The 19,482-nt window shown below is 38.0% G+C and overlaps 2 protein-coding genes across 3 annotated transcripts; both read right to left on the bottom strand.

The window, feature by feature from the left end:
• Positions 1-234: 234 nt before the first annotated feature.
• On the bottom strand, positions 235-8,650 carry LOC149243866 (peroxisomal fatty acid beta-oxidation multifunctional protein-like). Of its 2 annotated transcripts, none has more exons than XM_089367876.1 (6): positions 8,366-8,650; positions 1,673-1,744; positions 1,385-1,447; positions 1,222-1,278; positions 568-635; positions 235-463 (listed from the first exon to the last, which is right to left on the bottom strand). In XM_089367876.1, exons 1-6 carry the CDS (start codon positions 8,442-8,444, stop codon positions 311-313), a joined length of 492 nt encoding a protein of 163 aa, XP_089224002.1. In that variant the 5' UTR covers positions 8,445-8,650; the 3' UTR covers positions 235-310. The 2 variants fall into 2 exon arrangements, with proteins under 2 accessions (XP_089224002.1, XP_089224003.1); XM_089367877.1 differs by having other exon boundaries at positions 1,673-1,735.
• Positions 8,651-10,876: 2,226 nt separating this feature from the next.
• LOC149243865 (uncharacterized) lies at positions 10,877-11,660 on the bottom strand. Its single transcript, XM_089371328.1, has 2 exons — positions 11,278-11,660; positions 10,877-11,050 (listed from the first exon to the last, which is right to left on the bottom strand). Exons 1-2 carry the CDS (start codon positions 11,539-11,541, stop codon positions 10,877-10,879), a joined length of 438 nt encoding a protein of 145 aa, XP_089227454.1. The 5' UTR covers positions 11,542-11,660.
• Between the last annotated feature and the right edge of the window lie 7,822 nt (positions 11,661-19,482).

The raw sequence follows: 19,482 nt of genomic DNA, 5'->3' as shown, positions 1-19,482 counted from the left end.
CATAGACTCTCTAGCTCATGATGATGAATGCAAATGGAAATCAGTGCAGAAGGCCACCCCATATAGTCATGATCGAAGCCAAGAAGTAGAAAAACCCATTCATAGATACAACAATAACGTGCACGCCAGGAGCTATGACAGTCCAATGATCTGACAGGTTTAAAGGATGGGAAAATCAACCCTTAAGAAGCCACAAATAACTTCGCAATAAAATATAAAATATAAAAGCCTGCATGCCGCCTTCTTCATTTAAGAGTCTTCAGGGCTGGAAACAAATCATTACCTATTTTCCAGAGAATTCATAGTAAGATTAGAATTGGCTATACCACAGTATGAAGTCAGCCCTGCTGAGACAGATAAATGTACATTGAGAAATCTTACCTCCAAATCCTGGAATAATCGCAAATTGAAGTTCTGGAAACCCAAGTTGCACTTTTGGGGTTGAAATACGAGCATGACAAGACTGCATAAATTAAATACGTCCATGGTAACTCAAAACATGTAAGTTACCAAAATTCCCCTTCCAAAACATAAAATTACAAGAGATGGACAATCATTGCCACATACCATTGCTAATTCTAATCCACCACCAAGTGCAAGCCCTTGAATAGCAGCTACGGAAGGTTTCTTAGCCTCTATAACAACACCAAAAGGCCAAAAAGGTCAGAGCCAGAAAAAGGTTCCATCCTAAAAAAACATAGAATCATTTTCCAAACTTTCAGGGGTGCTTAAACATCCATCAGAATCTTAATTTTTTTATGTTAATGATATCAACATATCCAGCTACGTATTACAATACAGGAAAACATGTAGAATCCTTTACCAATACATTGATGAGTTCCTACCTATGCTATAAGAATGCTACTTTTAACTGTACCATCAAATCCAACTATACTCTACAATAAGCCTAGGTATCCATATTTTGGCACATTCCTAGAAAAACTCAAAATGTGAAGGGTATGATAATGTTTCGCTTTATAGTATTCAAATTACACATGGAAAATAACGATATAGCAAAATGTCTTTTACAAAAATTGGTAATGTTTTTTTAAATGAGAAGTCAAAGTAAAAGTAGCATTCCTCTATCTTATACATTATTTGTGGATTTGATAATAGCTAACATTACTGAGATACAGGACCCCCACTTCAGCCATACATATCACCGACAACTTGCAACTTTAGTGAAAACAAAAAAAAGCAACATATATAACAAACGCCTACCTTCAATAGTATTGATCATAAGATCAACAGAAACTCTACCCAAATGCAACAAGTTCCCTGCTAGATACACAATTACAGAGAATTGAATATGAGCAAACATGGAAACCTTTGAAACAATCTGCAACAGAATTTGAATTTTGTATGAAAACTTAGTTTGGCATACCAGTCTGTTGTACTTCCTGGAGAACGTTGATGTCAAAACCACCTGAGAATTTCCCTCCATTACCTAACAATGCCAAAACAGAGACATAGACATGAAATCATCTCGCTTTTTGAACAGAAGCATTTACATCTCTCTATATATATGAATATATATAAAGATTTATAACACCATTGAACATTTAGTACAGTTTCCATCCCTTCTGCAAACTGCATTCATATCACTATCACTATTATAATCAAACAATCCTTCAAAATTAGATTGCAACCGACAACTTCAAAACATGCATACCAGTGACAACAATGGCCTTCACATCATTTCTCCTCATTGCTTTGTCATATTTTTCTTTCAAGCCTGCAAGAACTGTAAATAAAACCAATTGAATGGTTACTACAGATATTAAGTTAAATGATAACACATATGCTAATCCATTACTTACACCAAGATATCAACACACAAATGCGTATGTCATTAAGCCTTCTCTTTCAATGAACATAAAATTATGACGTAGTCAATTACTTACTGGATAGTAATATGATGAATTTGGTAAGGTTGACCTATGATTTGGAATTGGTATGTGCAAGGTTCACCGAAAGTTTGTTCTTGAAATTTATTACAACGATGAATGGTTCTATGTTATGATGATCTTGATAATGCTGATCTACAATATAGAATCTGCATTATGAGATTCCCTAATGGAAACAGCTCTTTCTTGAAATTAATTATCACAATTAAGGGTTCAACCAATTAGTAATATGTATTTGTTCTAGATATCGCTCTAACTTTTACGCTATGCATTCCACATTATGTATTTCTCGTAATCAACTATGCTTTTATTGCAAGACTTGAATATCCTTTCTTTCCATAGGCTTATCAGCATATTTCATTACTCATTTTCACAACAAAGAATGTCCAAGATAGTTCTCGTTTTTCTAACTATGCTCATAATCTTTAATCTCAAAATCACATCTCTGATTGCAAAGGTGTCATCAGGCTGACCTGATTTTATGTTTGTACTCTCTTTTCTCATTAACAAGACTTCAGAGTCCCATATTTTTTTTAACACCTCCTTCTAAAGATTCTTTAAAAGTGGATAGTTTGTATTAACTTGCAGGTCAATCTCGGGATTAGATCAAGCAAGCATCCATAAAAATGAAGATGACTCTGACAAGAGTAGACTCCTCAATTACTTTAAGCTTTGCCTACTCTATCCAAAATTTGCCAAAAAAAGTGAGAATTCAGTACAACTTCTACAATGTAATGCTAGTTTGGCCAAAAAGCAGCTTCTTCAGAAAAACAAAGAAGCATGAGAAATTTAAAGAATGTTGCCAGACTATTCTAATTCGTCTGAGTCAAATTTCCAAGTTCAACTCTGTTCTTTGAGGAAACCAAATCTAACTTGACCTCGAGTTATATATTCAAAGTCAAGGTCACATGCGAGTCCAACTGATTCAATAAGTTCTCACTTTCAAGTGATGTTTCATACTTTTCCATCTCTATCTAAAAGATAGAGAGAACCCAAAAAGACACTCGTTGTGTTTGTTTTTCTAACCTAATTTGACAGCAACCAACCAACAAACCTGTGTCACCTATCGAGAATCCATAGCATTTCAAGTGTGTGTATGTATATAAAATATAAAATGAGTTGTCTTTAATATTCCCGTTTTATAGCTGTCATAAATACTTGTATTAATCAAAAACACATTTTCTCCCCCGAAGCTATTTTTTCCTTTGTTGAGCTATGGTCTAGAGGTCGAGACAGGGAAGTCACCACAATAACAACCCAGGTTCAAAACGCAGCTGGAATAGAGCCCCACTCGTGTATGAATCGGCGAAGATTTACAGCACCCGCATTAATAGAGGCTTTATGGGATGAAGTCGGGATTTATTGCTCCCAACAGACCATAAAAAAGTGTTTACCCCTGCCCAGAAAAAGTAAATTTAGTGTATTTTTTACATTCCCAAATCAATTGACAAGTTTTTCCAGAGTTCGAATTAACTCTTGATATTGGGAACCTGTGTAGACTTAAGAAATCGTCTAAAAGGCCAATCCCTAGGTTGGTTCAGCTGCTCTCGGTAGGTGTTACGCTGGCCCAGTCCTGATCACTAAGCCACCTCCGTAAGTAGCTTGGTTGCTCCACAATATTTTTTGGATAATTTATACTTGTCTGTGCACTCTAGGGTATGTCTGCCTAAAACTATATATTTCTTGTAAACCTACGCTTATGGTTTAGCCACAGTTTTTTAGAATATGAATTAGTGACAAGGTACATATTGTGCAAATTCGGAAGTACCTCAAGCGACTCAAAGATCCTTATAGTCTTACAGTACCGTCAAAACATCAATGAAATAAGAACATTTGCCAACCATTCCCAATACTGATCCTACCCATTAAGAGATGTGGTTCAATCAAGGAAATTGCCATGTATTTCACTCACTTAATTTACCCTTTGCAGACCCTTTTTAAAGGCTGACTGGACTCCTTATGGCTTTGTAATAATTTTTTATAAGTGGTTCATATTAGTAGGCCTTGGAGGCATCTACATAAAGTGCCCACACTTAGGGCAGGCAGTGTGAGACCCATCACTTGGAAGCAGTGTGCTTCTTTTGTGAATCTTGTGCATAATTCATGATATATTAACTATTTTCTGAACAATGCACAATTTTTTTTTTAATATGCTATATTCGGGTGTACTCACTGTGCTTGTGCATTTTTGCACATTATAGGGAATCACTTTCATTAAACATATGTTGAATAGCAGCCATTGCATATAACAAACACGCTATTCAAACACTATGTATAGCTATTGAATCTGAAAGTTCACACATTCCTTCAGTCCAGGCATCTAGAAGAACTATCTGGGGCCAAGCTCATGTTTTTAATAACAGCTATCTGGGTCCTCCCTCTTGTCAGAAACATGACCCTGAAAACAACATCCAGACCATAACATCAATCAGATTCCATCAGTCACACAACTGTGGCCAGATTGCAGACTATCATGGGCAGTTTCTATTTATTTGCAGCCTGACCAACCCAATTAAATGCAACGATCTGCAGAAAGAGGAGTAATTCAATTCCCATTTTCCTTTCGTACAAAGTTACAAAGAGGGAAATGGAGTATGATGTGCAAGGGGAAAGAATGTGGGCAGTTTCGATATAATTTTAGCCTTACCAACCCATGTAATTTCATGGACTGCAAGGAAGGGCTTTGAATGACCTCGCCTCCTACCTATCCTTAGGTGTGCACAATCAAAATTTTCTCTGAAAATGTGTGCTCATACCATGTTTTGTCTAATAGTATTGTTAGTATGTCAGTTTCTTAAGCAACACACATGCAGAATTCAGAGTAGAATGACATGGATAGGCCTCCACAATATTTTTTGGATAATTTATACTTGTCTGTGCACTCTAGGGTATGTCTGCCTAAAACTATATATTTCTTGTAAACCTACGCTTATGGTTTAGCCACAGTTTTTTAGAATATAAATTTTAACTGTTTTTGTGCAAAAAAAGAGCAAGTTTAACACAAAGAAACTGTATAGAAGATAGTGTGTTCGTAAAAGATGTTAGAACCTCAAAGGTACTGATCAAATCAAAATGACAGGTCTTAAATATAAACCAAAATATGCGAATCCGGAAAGGTATCTCAAAGTCTTGTTGATTCCATACTTTAATTTCTTTGATTATTTTGTCATTTTATGCTCCCTATTCTTCAATCTCACGCTGATTGATGATCCTTGATACTGCTTCCCTTAAAGTTTTTTGATTTGGTAAATTAAATTCCTCAACAATATCATAGTCATAATCACAAATATCATTGCAAAGTTGGATGATACTTTTAATCCATTCTTGAATTTCTGTAAAATCATATTTTCTTTGCCCTATTGAGGCAAACATAAGTTTTACATTTTTCTTCGGAACCTTTTCAATATTTTCTGGGTTGAACTGTTTTTCCCAATCCAGGATTAGGATGAATCTTTGCTTGATATTCTTGTCTTGTACCATTAGAGACTCAATCATGTCACTTAGATGAACAATATATTGATAATATCTATATATTTTGTCTAGCTGCATATAAAACTTAATCTGATTCTTTTGTAGTAATTAATTAACCTGCAAGGCCTGTTGTTTGAACACAATCATACTTTAACCAACTTCCTGATTTTTTCTTACATGCAACTGAAGAGTTTCAACCTGTTGTTTTAATGCGGAAGAGATTATCTCTATTTTACTTTCATCTTCTTCATTTAAAATTCTGATCTAATCCTCATTATCGTTTCTTATATTTGCAACTTGTTGAGCATATTTGCTCTCCATTTCTGCCAATTTATTCTATGATTCATTTTAACAATTTAACCTTTCTGTATTGAAATCCTCCACTAACTATTGCTGAGATATTGAAAAACCTTCTCTGAGAGTGGCATAATGTGTTTGCCACTGTTCTTCATTAAATATTTTACTTTTTTCTAATTCAACTTCCAGTTCTTTGATTCTCCAAACTTTCTTATCATAATCAATAGAAAGTTCACTCACTAAATTTTGTTGGTAATTAAAAAAGGAACCAAGAGCTTGAGTGGATTCTTGAACTTTTTCCTTCGGATCGCAAATAGCCTACTAACTGAACTTTTTCCTGGTCCTTTTCACAACCAAGTTGGTTTGATAATTTTAATAATTAGTGAGAGATGACACTGTGTCAACTTCAAATAATGGTTTGAAAATATATACTATTAGTGGAATACTAGTTGAAAAAGGTGTTACTAAAACATTTGGAGATAACTCTTCAGAGAATACTCTAGAGTTTGGAAAGACTTCAAATCTATTTTATAGTTTTCTGGCACTGTTGGTGTTGAAGTAAGATAAATTTCTTTATTGATACTGTCTGCAGCTTTTTGAACATCCTTAATCTCTTTAAATGATTCTTTTTCTTCTTCCACCTAGGCAGTATCTTTTCTTGATTATATTTCCAACTGATTTGTTTGTTATGGTGAGTCAACATCAATAATTAGTGTCTCTTGTGTCCTTTCCGGATCACGCCAATACAGTGGATGAATTTAAAGTTTATTTTAATCAATGTTCTGTTTTTCATATTGCGCGAATTTTTGTATATGTGAATAGAATGCTTTTTTATTTTAGAATAACATTAGCGTTGCAAAATTTTAGTTTAAAATAACTCTAATTCGCGACCGTATTTTTCAACTCTACTGAAAAGTGTAGGGTTTTTATCTTATATACCCTTAATATAGAAAGCATTGCCTTCGTTTCGAAATTTGAGCAATTCTTTTGTCGGGTATCATTAGGTATCCTTTTCTAGCAAGATTGCACCGCCTTGGTTGCTCAACGCTGGTTTTTGGAAAGTTCTGTTTTCTATTTCTATTTTTCGTCTTTATTTTGTCTTCGTCCCCATCCTCTGTCTAATAACTGTTATAGGATTTCTCAACTTCAATTATGTATCCAATTTTGAGAATAACTGACTGAAATTTAATATTTACCTTTTATCGTAACTTGCAATGAATGATATCGTTCTAAACCACTCAATGTTCCGCAAGCAACACACTGACCGAGAGCAGAGTATGATTTCATCCAATAGACACTTACTAAGTCTTCTTGTTGAAAGAGCTGAATATTTCTATTTCATTTTAGAAGAAACTTCGAGAAACACACCTTGAGGTCTAGGGATGCACTACATAACACGAACTTGCCGGTACTTACCTATTCTGCTAAAATGGCCCGGGATTTGTTGCCTGCCTCATCACTTTTCGATGTGCTATTCATTTGGCACATACATCAGCAGGGATAGAACCCTGATGTAAGGCTTAAAACTTTGTTGAACTCACAACTTACAAGTGAACCAAGTCACTGCTTGCAAGAGCTGAATAGTTCTATTCTTGCTATTCTGAGGTTTTGTGTCATTACAAGCATGTTGAGATTATTTTTTGATGCATACGATTGACGTCTTGCAATATCTGTCTGACCAAATGCAAAAACCCTATGTGATTTGTGGACTTTGGACTCTGTGTCCAAGGATGTCCCCTTTACGAAATAAATATAGGCATTATAGACTTACAAAAGATAAATAGGTACAATGGTTGTTCTAATTCCTTAGAGAACCTTTTAACAATTCCAGAGCCCTGTAATTTACTTGTGGTTTCTGCGTTATTAATGACTTGCTTGTAATTGCCCTTGTTCAGCAGGGCTTCGCGATGAAAGCACATCTTTACAAGTCCTAAAAGAACCTAGAAGAGCACAATAGGTAAACAAACTACTAACCTGGGCTGGTAGATCTGCCACCTATTCTTTTTCTTGTGGATAACACGAAACATGGGTCATCCGGACCATAACCTAACTTCCTAGAGGATAAGTAAAAACGCGAGACTTTTTTCTTAGCACAAACATCTGGGCAATAGCACCTACAAACAGAGACACTTTACAGTTTAAGTTGCAGCATCCGTGAGTCAATAAGGTCATCAGGATTTTCACCTGTTCTTGGATACAGTCTTTCTATAGAAGCCCACTTGGCAAGATTTGAACCTGAGTGAACCTAGTCTTGGATGCGGCTTCCGTACGGAAACCTGACTGCGGAGATTTAAATCTGGATGATCGTTACAACAAGCGCCCCAACTTGCCGCTAGACCACAGCGGAGCCAGCAAAAACATAATAATTAAATCGGATCCTTCTCTTTCTTTCTATTAAAGATAGAGATCATGTCATCGAACATGAAATTAAGGACTGGAATAACCACATAGGGGTTGTTTTGAATATTTATCCTTCCAAAATTTGATGTCTCGAGACTCGCTAAAATTGCATTTGCATAGAAAAGTGTTTTTTCGACGTTTCCCTATACCAACTTTCATTTACAAACCCGCATTGTATTTTAGACACCTGACATACTACAATTCATTGAAATACTCATAGACTTTACTCCCGGGACTGCAATTAGTGAAAAAATAAACAAAAGTTGCGAATGGCTGATGCAATTTCATACTTGAGTGACAACCGCCTTTGCCTTCCAATCCATGCGAAATCGGCTTCACGGTCTCAAACGACGCCCGCTCCGCTGCCATAACACTGATCTCCGCCTTCACCTTAACCTCATAATTCTCGGCGCTGTGAATAAACAGAAATCAGGAAATCAGGACAGATGCTACCAAACAGACGGAAAGCAGGAAGTTCTAAGGTCATGGAAGCACGGAAACCCCGCAGAACAGAGTTTCCAAAGCACAAATCTGTTGATCGTGCATCGCATAACAGGGGTTTCAAGCCACGAATGTGTGCACCGCAAAACAGGGACCGCATAACTGGGTTTTCTAGCGTGTTGAGCAATAATGCTACCAAACAAGAAGTTCTCGGTGCTGTGAATAAACAGAAATCAGGACAGATGCTATCAAACTGACCGGAACGCGGGAAGTTCTCGGCACTGACAATAAATAGAAATCACAACAGATGCCCGCGGAATATGGATGCTAGGTGTCAACTTGAAAACCAAAAAGACGACGAAAGTCTGTCTCAAAGTAAGGCCTATCGGCCTAATTACACAATAAAATACTCAAACAAGTGAACTAATCAAAAACTTAAAAAATAAACATAAAATAATAATATTTTTTTTTGGTCATAATATTATAATAATTATAGCATGGACAATTAAATTTTGCATCCGCGCTCACTAGTGTTTTTCCGTAGCTTTGTAATGAAAAGTAGAAATAAATTGTGCAATTTCATATAAAAATCATATTTCCATATTTAATACATAAATAGAGGGCTTTCATGAAAGCGGGTTTTCATTTCAAATCAAATCCAGCAAAGTTGAATAAATATAATAAGAATTTTTATTATTATATATATATATATATATATATATATATATCAATTTTTTAAAATATTTTTATATTATTACAATTTATTGTAAATATTTAGTTTATAGAAAAATCTAATTTCTATTTAAACGAAAAAACAAACTTACCGTACCATTTTTTTTAAAAGTATACTCAATATTCTTTTTTGGATAGTTGGAAATTTAATCTCTCCAAAAATTAGCTATGTGAATATTAAATAAAAATATTTTTCATTATATGGAGTTTACTTTAAATTAGCATAGATCAATTTTAAATATAGATATAACATGAGTTGAGATCTCCATTTTCTTGACTTATAAATTTTTTTACAAATAAACAATATTTAAATATTTTGTATAGTTATTTTATTTTTAGATTTTAGATTTTTATTTTTTTTAGTTTATATGTACAAAATTTCAATTTTGATGATGGATAGCCAAAATTACATATCATACCAACCTGACCTGTAAAACGAGCCTTTCTAATCCATAATAATATTTGTCACTACATGTAATTTATGTTTTTTAATTCTGTAAGTATCTTTGTTCGGTTTTATATACCATGAAAGTTTTGAAAAGTGACTGTATTTGATTATAAAATTTGAATATTTTATAAAAAGAATTATAAATATTATTTTAATATGCCCTGTTAAAATATTATTGAGAAATTACGTGTATATATATAAACTAAAACATCCTTTAAAGATTTTTGAAAGCATAAAATTTTAACTTCGTCCCCAACCATCTCATCTTTCAACGTGAGAAACTTAAAAAGAAAAATCTAATGTCACAGCATAAAGTCGTTTCAAGCCATATCCTACAGAAAACGCTAATATTCCATAAATCTCGCTTGCAGAACCATTACGGAATTACAGCGATAATACTTAATCCCGTTTGAAGAACCATGATAGCATTACAACAATCATCCTATTTTAAACAACTTAAACAAACAAAACACGCAATCTAATTGGACGAAGCTCCTTCCTTACAGTTCCAGAGATTACTTCTTAAATATTTAAGCAGAAATTACATCTCAAAAACAAAGCAAGCAACCTAATTGGAAAAAGGTAACAGAGTTTTTATCCACAACTCCTGCAAATTCAGCCCTTTCCAACTTTCACTTTCCATCAAGGGGATGATCTCTTTTGTATTTTTCCCATTCTGCCGACCATGTCACGAATCCGCTTCCTTCGAAGAAAACATCTGCAGAAATTTTGAGAGCGTCGTTCATGGTTGTCACATACTTTTCAAACTCTTCAAGACATTGTAGGCTTTGGTGTTGGCCTTGTTTCAGATTTTCCAGGTCTTTCCAAGCCTCTTCTACATATGCCCAAAAGCACGAGTCCTCAGTGAGGGACGCAGGCTTGGTGCGAATTCTTTGACTTCTTGAACTGCGAGTTTTTCCTTTCGCTTCCATCCATTCCTGAAGAACTTTATGGCGTTTGGGTCTTCCATCTGAAAGATAGTTGCCTTTACCCTTAGACATGCGATAATAATATGCAATATCCAGAGGCTCTACAAGTTTTCTGTATGTATTGCCAGCATTTATCCACTTATTTTAGAATCGGAAATCACTTGGCAAGTCGCGATTCTCCCACATTTCAATAATATCATCCCAAAACTCTGCAAGCTTGACCCTACGCAAATTAGCCTCGATATCTCTCTTCATCTCATCGTTCTTGAAGGTATCATAATATCCGATGCGTCCTCTTTATACCATTCAATCTCTGCCATAACACGTTGATGTAGGCTTAATTCAGTAGCTAGCTTATCAACATTTCTGAGGAAACTGTCTTCAATTTCCCCAGCTTTTCGTAGGGCACGCTGTGCACCATCATTCTCTGCAAAGTTATCATCACCATTTCAACAACACCAAGAATCAATTAGTATGCCTGAACGAAAAAAAGTAAAATTCAAAAGTGCAGATAAAGACAGTGCTACAATAGAACCTTATATCAAATCTTAAAAGGCCCTGAACTAGGAAAAATAACATTCACAGTGAAGACTGGGAGATCCTTAAATTGAAACCTTGAGACACAGAAAAGCTCCAGCACCAATAGTATTACCTGAGCTCCAACACCAATAGCTTCCAGCTGTGATGAAATACCCATCTCGTAAGAGGATTCTGAACTGGAATTCGCTATTCGTATCATTCTTATGGAGTTTTGCATAACGTCCTCCAAAGCAGAATCATACCTTATGTGCTCTGAAACACAGGCCTGTACAATCTCCTCAAAATAAGTCTGTTGGCTTTGCATTGTCAAACGAAGCATTTCCAAAACCGTTTGAGCGTTTTCAACACAAGCTGCACCATTACTTGAGCAAAGCATGTAAGTGCCAAAAGATCTGTATGGGCTGCTTGGAGAAACAAGCACATGATTCAGAAGAGTCCTGGCAGCATCTTGAATTAAAGAATCAGGCACATTTATGCCCTCCCAAAAAGAACAAATAGTAGTAAAGGCTTAGCAATTGACTCAATGGGTGCAAGGAGCATCCTAGGAACAATATCATGGTTGGAAACCACGTGACAAAAGTTGCCTCCCCAATTCCCATGCCATACTGCTTCAACAACCCTTTCATTCCCGACCAGCGGGCAACCAAACGTGATACAAAAGGGAGAGATTTGACTTAGCCTCTTTATAGCGTGGCCAATGTTGCAATTGCCCCTCCTATGGAGTGACCCACAAATATGATGGGCTTGAGTTTCTTTTGTTTGGGGTCCATGTAAATCTGCAACTGATTCATCATGTAATACATAATACAATTTTACTTTTCTTAGTGCTACAATATTAAGGGCACTTTTGAGACATTTTTTTAAGACAAGAAATCTTTTGTTTCAAAAACTCATTTTTTTATTTTAGTTATTTTACATTAAAAATTAATATCAATTGATTTGTCTTAAATATAGACTTTAAGACAAAAATAGGTTGAGATAAAAAAATTTTAAGACAGAACTTTATATTTAAGACAAAAATAGTTTAAGACAAAAATATTTTAACACAAAAGTAGTTTGAGACAAAACTTTATATTTAAGACAAAATTAGTTTGAGACAAAAAATTAAAGACAAAACTTTATATTTAAGACAGAAATAGTTTAAGACAAAATTATTTTAAAACAAAAACAATTTAAAACAAAATTATTTTAAGACAAAACTTTATATTTAAGACAAAAGTAGTTTGAGACAAAAATTTAAAGACAAAACTTTATATTTAAGACAAAAATAGTTTAAGACAAAATTATTTTAAGACAAAAACAATTTAAGACAATTATTTTAAGACAAAACTTTATATTTAAGACAAGCATTTTGAAACAAAAATATTTCGAGGCAAAACTTTATATTTAATACAATGACCACTTTAGATCAAACCTATGTTTAATACGATATTTCACTTCGAATGAAAATGGAGGGCAACGCTGAGTTTCAAGGTGATCTGCGCGCGTGTTCTGAACTAGAGCTCCCGCACCCCTGCTTCCTCGGCCCCTGTGGCCCTCCGCAGGCCCCCTGCCTGACAGCCCTTGCTGCTAGGCTCTCAATCCTTCCCAACATCCCCGCAATCAGGCTCTACCTCCCTTCTCCGGCCAGTGCTGCTGCTGGCACAGCGTCCGCGTCTGGGTTTTGCGATCGCAGAGGAGCATAGCCGCCGCCATGAGTGCACCTGGGGGTGGGGAGCCTTCTCCCACCCCACTAATCTCTTCAGAAGAAGCATTAAGAAGATTGCTCTCGCGGAAAGGAAAGAAACATTTGATTCCAGAAGTCCCGAAATTCATCAAAAAACTGGAGGAAATTCCTGAGATCGCCCTACCAGAAGACCAACCGATAAAAATCGCCCTAGCCCTGGCTGACAGAGGGTTGGTAGGACAATTTATGGGATGCTGGCCCTATACAAAAACAACAAATGACTGGATCCAAAGCAACTTGAGGCCCCAGCTGGAAAACAATGTGATTTGCTATGTTGTCGGAAGAGGGTATTTCATTTTCTAGTTCACCTCCAAAGAAGATCGAGATTTGGTTTTCAAAAACGGTCTGTATTTTATGGGAAATCAGGGTCTATATCTTAATAAGTGGACCCCCGACTTCGATCCCTCAATCGATACCCCTAAAGAGGTCCCAGTCTGGGTCTGACTTCCCGATCTTCCGATCAATTGCTGGAGCTATCACACCTTGCAAAAGATTGGAAATGGCCTAGGCTGTTTCATTGACAAAGAAGATAATAAGGGCCAATATACCTGCGCAAGAATTTGGGTGGAAGTCGATCTGGAAACTGGACTACCCGAAGTGGTAAAACTTAAAGTCAGAGAATGGCATCACTATCAAAAATTGGATTACGAGCAATTTCCTTTCAAATGTAGAACCTGTCACGAACATGGACACTTCCAACGAAATTGCCCAAAAGCTCCAACCGGGGACAAAGTGGACGAAGAAAGATGGAAAGAAATCAAAAAGGGCAAGGCAGTCCGAAAACCAACTGAGAAGAAAAATTCAGGGCCATTGGTGAAGCCCCGACCTAAACCAAAAGCCAAAAAAGTTCCAAAAGAGTGTTCTTCCTCTGGGGTAAAGAAAGATGCCATTGGAACCCAAGAGGAACCAGAAGACCCGTCGAACAAAGTGAAAGAAGCAAAGGCAAAGTCAACTCTTCCTCCATCAAAGGATGAACAAGGGAAAAAATAAGAAAACGAGGAGCGCATCAGTCTGGGCTCCAATTCAGAGGGAGATTCAGAAGATGGAGTATCAGATTTAGACAACTCGCAAGTCATTCCTATCAAGTTGGCCAGGGGTCAAAAGTCCAAGAAGAAACAGAGAGAGGAACAAACTTATTTGGATGTTCTCCAAGGCTCTCAGAAAAATCTCAAAGGAATGATGAATACCAAATCTAGGCGCAAGCATGGTCAGGCTCCAAAAGGAGCCACAACCTTCCAAGCCAATAAATAATGAAATACGTCTCCTAGAATTGCAGAGGGTTAGGCAGCAGGTTGAAAGAAGAAGCTTTGAAAGACATTGTAAGGATGTACTCGCCTGAAATCCTTCTCATCCAGGAGAAAAAACTGGAGGACCTTCTACTCCTCCAAGCAAGCAAAGCATTCTGGCATAAAGGCCAATGGAGAGCAGTCAGCGCTAGAGGAGCCTCTGGAGGGATTGCCTCCTTTTGGGACAGCTCCAAATATGATCTGATTCACGAAGAATGTTGCCCCCACTGGCTACTCACTAAGCTCTTCCATAAAGAATCTGGCCACCAAGTAAGTATGTTCAATCTTTATGCTCTGGTCTTACCATCTGAGAAAATTTTTGTTGGGACTCGCTCCAGTCCTATCTTTTCTTGCACAACCCAGAAAATATTATTATTGCAGGTGATCTGAATGTTACGCTAGCTGCAGAAGAGAAAAAGGGGGGCTCGCTGGTCAGGGACCCAGCTAGAAAATGGGTTGAAGACTTCATTTTAGATTGGGAATTGGAGGATATCAAACCCACATCTAGGAAATTCACCTGGTCAAACAAAAGGATAGGCCCCAACCACATTGCTAGTCATCTGGATAGATTTCTAGTCCAATCCTCCTTCTTGACTTGTGGTCTAATGGCCACCTCTAAAATTTTGCTGAGCTACACCTCTGACCATAAACCCATTCTGCTCGAGCTCTCCTTAGATGGAAATCTTGGCCCCATTCCCTTTAGATTCAGTTCTCTATGGATTCATCAAGAAGGATTCCAGGAGGTGGTCTCCGAGGCCTGGAACCGGCAAGTTCATGAAGGATCCCCTTTCTTTGGGTGGGAAGAAAAAATGAGGAGACGTAAAAGGGAGCTCAAGGAGTGGGATAAAAGGTTGAAAATGCCCACCGCCAAAAGAAAGGAGATGCATGACAGTTTAGCAGGCCATCAATTAACAATGGAGAATTCCGATGTAACTCAAATCCTTCTTCAAAAAGAAGTAGAGCTGCAAAAAGATCTCCATAGAGAAAGTAGGGATGAAGAAGAGTTCTGGAGACAGAAGTCCAGAAATCTTTGGTTACAGGCTGGAGACAAAAATACAAGCTACTTCCATAAGCAAGCTGAAGCACGCAAGCACTTCAAAACAGTAAATGAAATTCACTATCAAAACACTATGGTTAAAGGTTCTAAATGCATAAAGCGAGCAGCCCACTCCTTCTTCAAAGATCTTTACTCTTCCCCAAAAGACCCTCCTATCGATTCTCAATCCTATCCGCTTGATCTTATTCCTCACTGTGTTCAAGATTTTGACAATATTATGTTGATTGCTCCGATCAGTATGAATGAGATTAAAGAAGCTTTGGATTGCATGGATCCAGATAAAGCCTCGAGCCCTAATGGGTTCACTACAAGGTTCTACCTGACTTGCTGGCCTATAATTACAAAAGACCTTCTGAGAATTATCTTTAAATCTCAGACCTGCACCAAGATTTGAGGCAGTACCAACTCGGCCTTCCTTGCCTTGATTCCGAAAGACAAAGGCGCCACCGATTTCAGCAGATTCAGGCCCATCTCTTTATGTAATACAAGTTATAAGCTAATTACAAAAATAATAGCCAACCGTATTAAGAAAATTCTGCCGGTCATCATCCCTGAAAACCAAGGAGGATTCGTAAAAGGGAGAAAGATTCTTGACAATATTGTGCTGGTGCAAAAAGCAATTCATTCAAGCTGTCATCGAAAAGAGAAAGGCATGGTGATTAAGCTAGATTTTACAAATGCCTTTGACAGGGTGAGACATGATTTCCTGTTTTCTGTGATGGAGAAATTTGGCTTCTCAAAAGTTCTCATAACTTGGGTGAAAGCCTGCATTGCCTCCCCTTGGATAGCACCTCTGGTTAATGGTCGTTCAATGGAATTTTTCTAGGCCTCGAGGGGACTAAGACAAGGTTTCCCTTTGTCCCCGCTTCTTTACGCCATTCAAGCTTCGGTGCTTAGCTTCCAGCTAGACTATTGTCAACAGATCCAAACTCTGCTAGGCCTGAGAATGGCTCACAATGTTAAAGACATAAATCATGCCCAGTTTGCTAATAATACATTATTGCTTGGAGGAGCTAGCATAAATTCTGCTAGAACCTTCAAGAAGGAGCTGGACATTTATAGGGAGGTTTCAGGCTGCAAGATTAACTATCTAAAAAGCACGATCTATGGCTGGAATTGCTTGAGCAAATATTTGTCAGACATAACAAGGCTATTAGAAATGGAAAAGAACCCTGACCTGGGAGTCATTTAAGTATCCTGGGATCACAATCTTCAAATCAAATCCTAAGGTATCTCACTGGATGCCCCTGCTAGACAGGTTAAAAATCAGAATACAAGCTTGGGGAGCCTCATGGTTGAATAATGCTCGAAAGGTAATCCTTATGAAATATATTCTCATAAGTCTCCCAGTTTATCAGAACTCCATTCTACTAGCCACTAAAACCTTTATTAGTAAAATGGATGGTCTCCTGAGAAGATTTCTATGGGAGGGAGGGAAAAATAATGAAAGAAGGCTCCATTTAGTTAATTGGGACACTATTAAGAAGCCATTCTTGGAAGGAGGTCTCCAAATGCGGGATCTGGAAGCCCAAAATCCTGCTCTAGGCTTCAAGCTCCTTTGGAACATTGTTTTTGGGAATCCTAGTTGGAGCAAGAGAGTTCTGTGGAAAAAATATTTTCATGGGCAACATTTGAGGTGCTTGGACCAGCCTACTAGAATTTCCAAAGGATCACCAGTTTTCAAACTCTGTCTCACAGCTTTGAAACTTTTCAGTCATAAGCTTTATTGGATCCCAGGTAATGGGAAAAAAATAAAAATTTGGGAAGATTCGATTCTTGGAGATCAGCCCTTGAATCAAATGGTAGAATTGGAAAATATCAGAGCTTGGCTTCAGGCTAGCAATCTGGAAACCCTTTGGGACATCTCCAATTGGACAAATGATGCAGAAAGTCTATGGGATGGTTGGAATTTGGGGGAGGTCCCTCATTGGCTGGATGGTCAAGCCAATTTATTGTTGGATTTACTCCAAGGAAAATCTCCCTTAAAGGCCTCTTCTACGGACAAAAGAGGGTGGGGTTCTCTTTCAGGCTCTTACTCAGTAGCAGAAGGTTACAAAAGTATGATGGTTGTCCCTAGCGTCCCCCCAGAGCCAACTCAATGGAAATTTATTTGGTCTTTTCCTTCTCTCCCCAATGTTGACTTCTTTTGGTAGACTCTAGCGCATAAAAGTATCCTCACTAGAGATAACCTGAGGAAGCGTGGAATGGAAGGTCCCTCCAGGTGCCCTCTTTGTGCATCGGATGAAGAAACAGCTAACCACCTATTCTTATTGTGCCCCTTTGCTCAAGAAGTTTGGAAGGGTGTCCTAATGTTAGGAGCTGACAAAATAGAGCTTCCAGGAAATATTCAGGACCTGCTAAGAAACTGGGCCAAGTTATCCCCATTCTGTCTCTCAAAAAAAAGCCTTCTCAAGGCTGGCTGGATGTGGATCCCCAAATTAACATGCTGGAAACTGTGGTTGGAGAGGAACAACAGAATATTTAGGGAGGAGATTTGTAACCCAGTCAAAGTTATCACTAAGATCAAAGCTCTGTTGGGGGAGGCCTTAGAAACCAAACCCACCATAAGAAATGGCATGATTCTAGACAGTGAGGAAGATCAATGGTTAAAAGAGCTTGTTCCAAATCATCAGAATAGATCCATTCCTCCTACTAAAGCCTCTTCTCATTGGGAAATTTGTCTGGAAGAACAGGAATTCATCAAATGGAGATCTGCTTTGGATGATCACTGCCTATTCTTCGATGGGGCCTCTAAAGGTAACCCAAGAAAGGTGGGTGGCGGGGGAGTTATCTTAAGCCCAGGTGGCTCAACTGAGTTGTGCTTTGCTTGGGGTCTGGGGCATGAAACAAACAACAGAGCAGAGGCTCTTACTCTATGGCAAGGTCTAAATCTGGCTATCAAGAGGAATCTCCTCTCCATCTCAGTCTTTGGAGACTCTAGACTAATTATACAGGCCATGAACTCTCAAAAGATCCCTTCTTAGGTGCAGTTAGCCCCCATCCTCAAAAAAATCAAACTATTGTTGCCCAAGTTCCACAAAATCTCATGCTATCATGTTCTGAGGAAGTTAAACTCACAGGCGAACTTGGTAGCCAACCTAGGCTCTCTCAGGAGTAGGAGACCTCTGTTAGTAAATGATGTTGAATCAGACTGCAACATTCCTTAATTTTGGAGTTGTCTGGGCCTCTGTTCCTTTGAGCATTTCACTGATTCGGATTCTCCAGACATCGGGATCGAACCATTTTGAGCTGGATGCTATTAGGAAACACGGACTCATCCACAAAGGAAAATTCAGAACGCAACTGTGGGATTTTCGATCTTTGTTTGTCATTGGAACTCACTGCTGCATCTGGGTAGGTGCTGGGGAGTTCATGAGGGCCTCCTCAAGGCCAATTTACCGCTCTTGGCATTCTTGAACACTATATAACACTCCGCCAGACATTTCAAAAAGAAAACACAGTGATTCTTGGGATGATCCGGCACTCCGGCGCATTGGATCTCCTCTCTGCAAGCTAGGAAGCAGAGCTACGTCACGGAAAGAAAAAGCAGCGGAATTTCAAGGCACCATTCTGAAACCAAATCAAGTTCTTTTTCAAGCCTCTATCTGCATTCACAATGTAACTCATTCAGCGGACTATTCAAAAGAAAAATCTTCTTTCCCCGCCGAATGTAACAAGGAAATACATGGTTTCAATGTTAAAGTCCTCGGCAGCTGATTTGCCGAATTTTAAATAAAAACTAATTGTTTATGTGAAAAAGAGAAAATAAAATGGAGAGCAGAGTGCTTAAGGTTTGATGCTGCTCTACAACTGGTAGACCTTCATAGACTGCGTCGTTCTGCTATTAACCTTCAGCCATAAGGCAGCTACAGCACAATAAGGAACAGCTATGGTGCAATGGAATCCCCTCAGGGGGAGGACATGATGCCTCCCCCCGCTGATATGGAAAACGGCCCGCGATAGACTGAAAATGTCAGGATGGACCATCCAGAGGATACACCAACAGAGAATGAAAATACGCCAACGAATAACAACAAAAATGAAGAACCACGGGTGACATCAAACACCTGCAAGCCGGTAGCAATTGACAGACCCAAAATCGAGCTCCCAAGTCAGCGCATCAACACTCAGATCCAGTTTCTGAGGGATCATGCTTTGATAGGAAATTTCATAGGCCTTTGGCCAATGGAGAAAGCTTTGCACGGCTGGATTGCAGCCAAATGGAAGCCAAAAGGGCATATAACACTG

Source organism: Pinus tabuliformis, chromosome 8, assembly GCF_031772625.1.
Source record: "Pinus tabuliformis cultivar Carrire ecotype Pingquan chromosome 8, CPIR1, whole genome shotgun sequence".
Lineage (NCBI taxonomy): Eukaryota > Viridiplantae > Streptophyta > Pinopsida > Pinales > Pinaceae > Pinus > Pinus tabuliformis.
This window is presented reverse-complemented; position numbering and strand designations above follow the sequence as displayed.

What these genes read in the sequence shown, in the direction of transcription:
- LOC149243866 (XM_089367876.1), bottom strand. Translation starts at nt 8,444, where the DNA reads ATGGCAGCGGAGCGGGCGTCGTTTGAGACCGTGAAGCCGATTTCGCAT. An exon ending in CAAAGGCGGTTGTCACTCAA is followed by an intron (nt 1,745 to 8,365) that starts GTATGAAATTGC and finishes TTTTATTTACAG; the next exon opens with TTCTTGCAGGCTTGAAAGAA. An exon ending in TATGATCAATACTATTGAAG is followed by an intron (nt 636 to 1,221) that starts GTAGGCGTTTGT and finishes GTGTTGTTATAG; the next exon opens with AGGCTAAGAAACCTTCCGTA.
- LOC149243865 (XM_089371328.1), bottom strand. Translation starts at nt 11,541, where the DNA reads ATGCTTTGCTCAAGTAATGGTGCAGCTTGTGTTGAAAACGCTCAAACG. An exon ending in CTATTGGTGTTGGAGCTCAG is followed by an intron (nt 11,051 to 11,277) that starts GTAATACTATTG and finishes AACTTTGCAGAG; the next exon opens with AATGATGGTGCACAGCGTGC.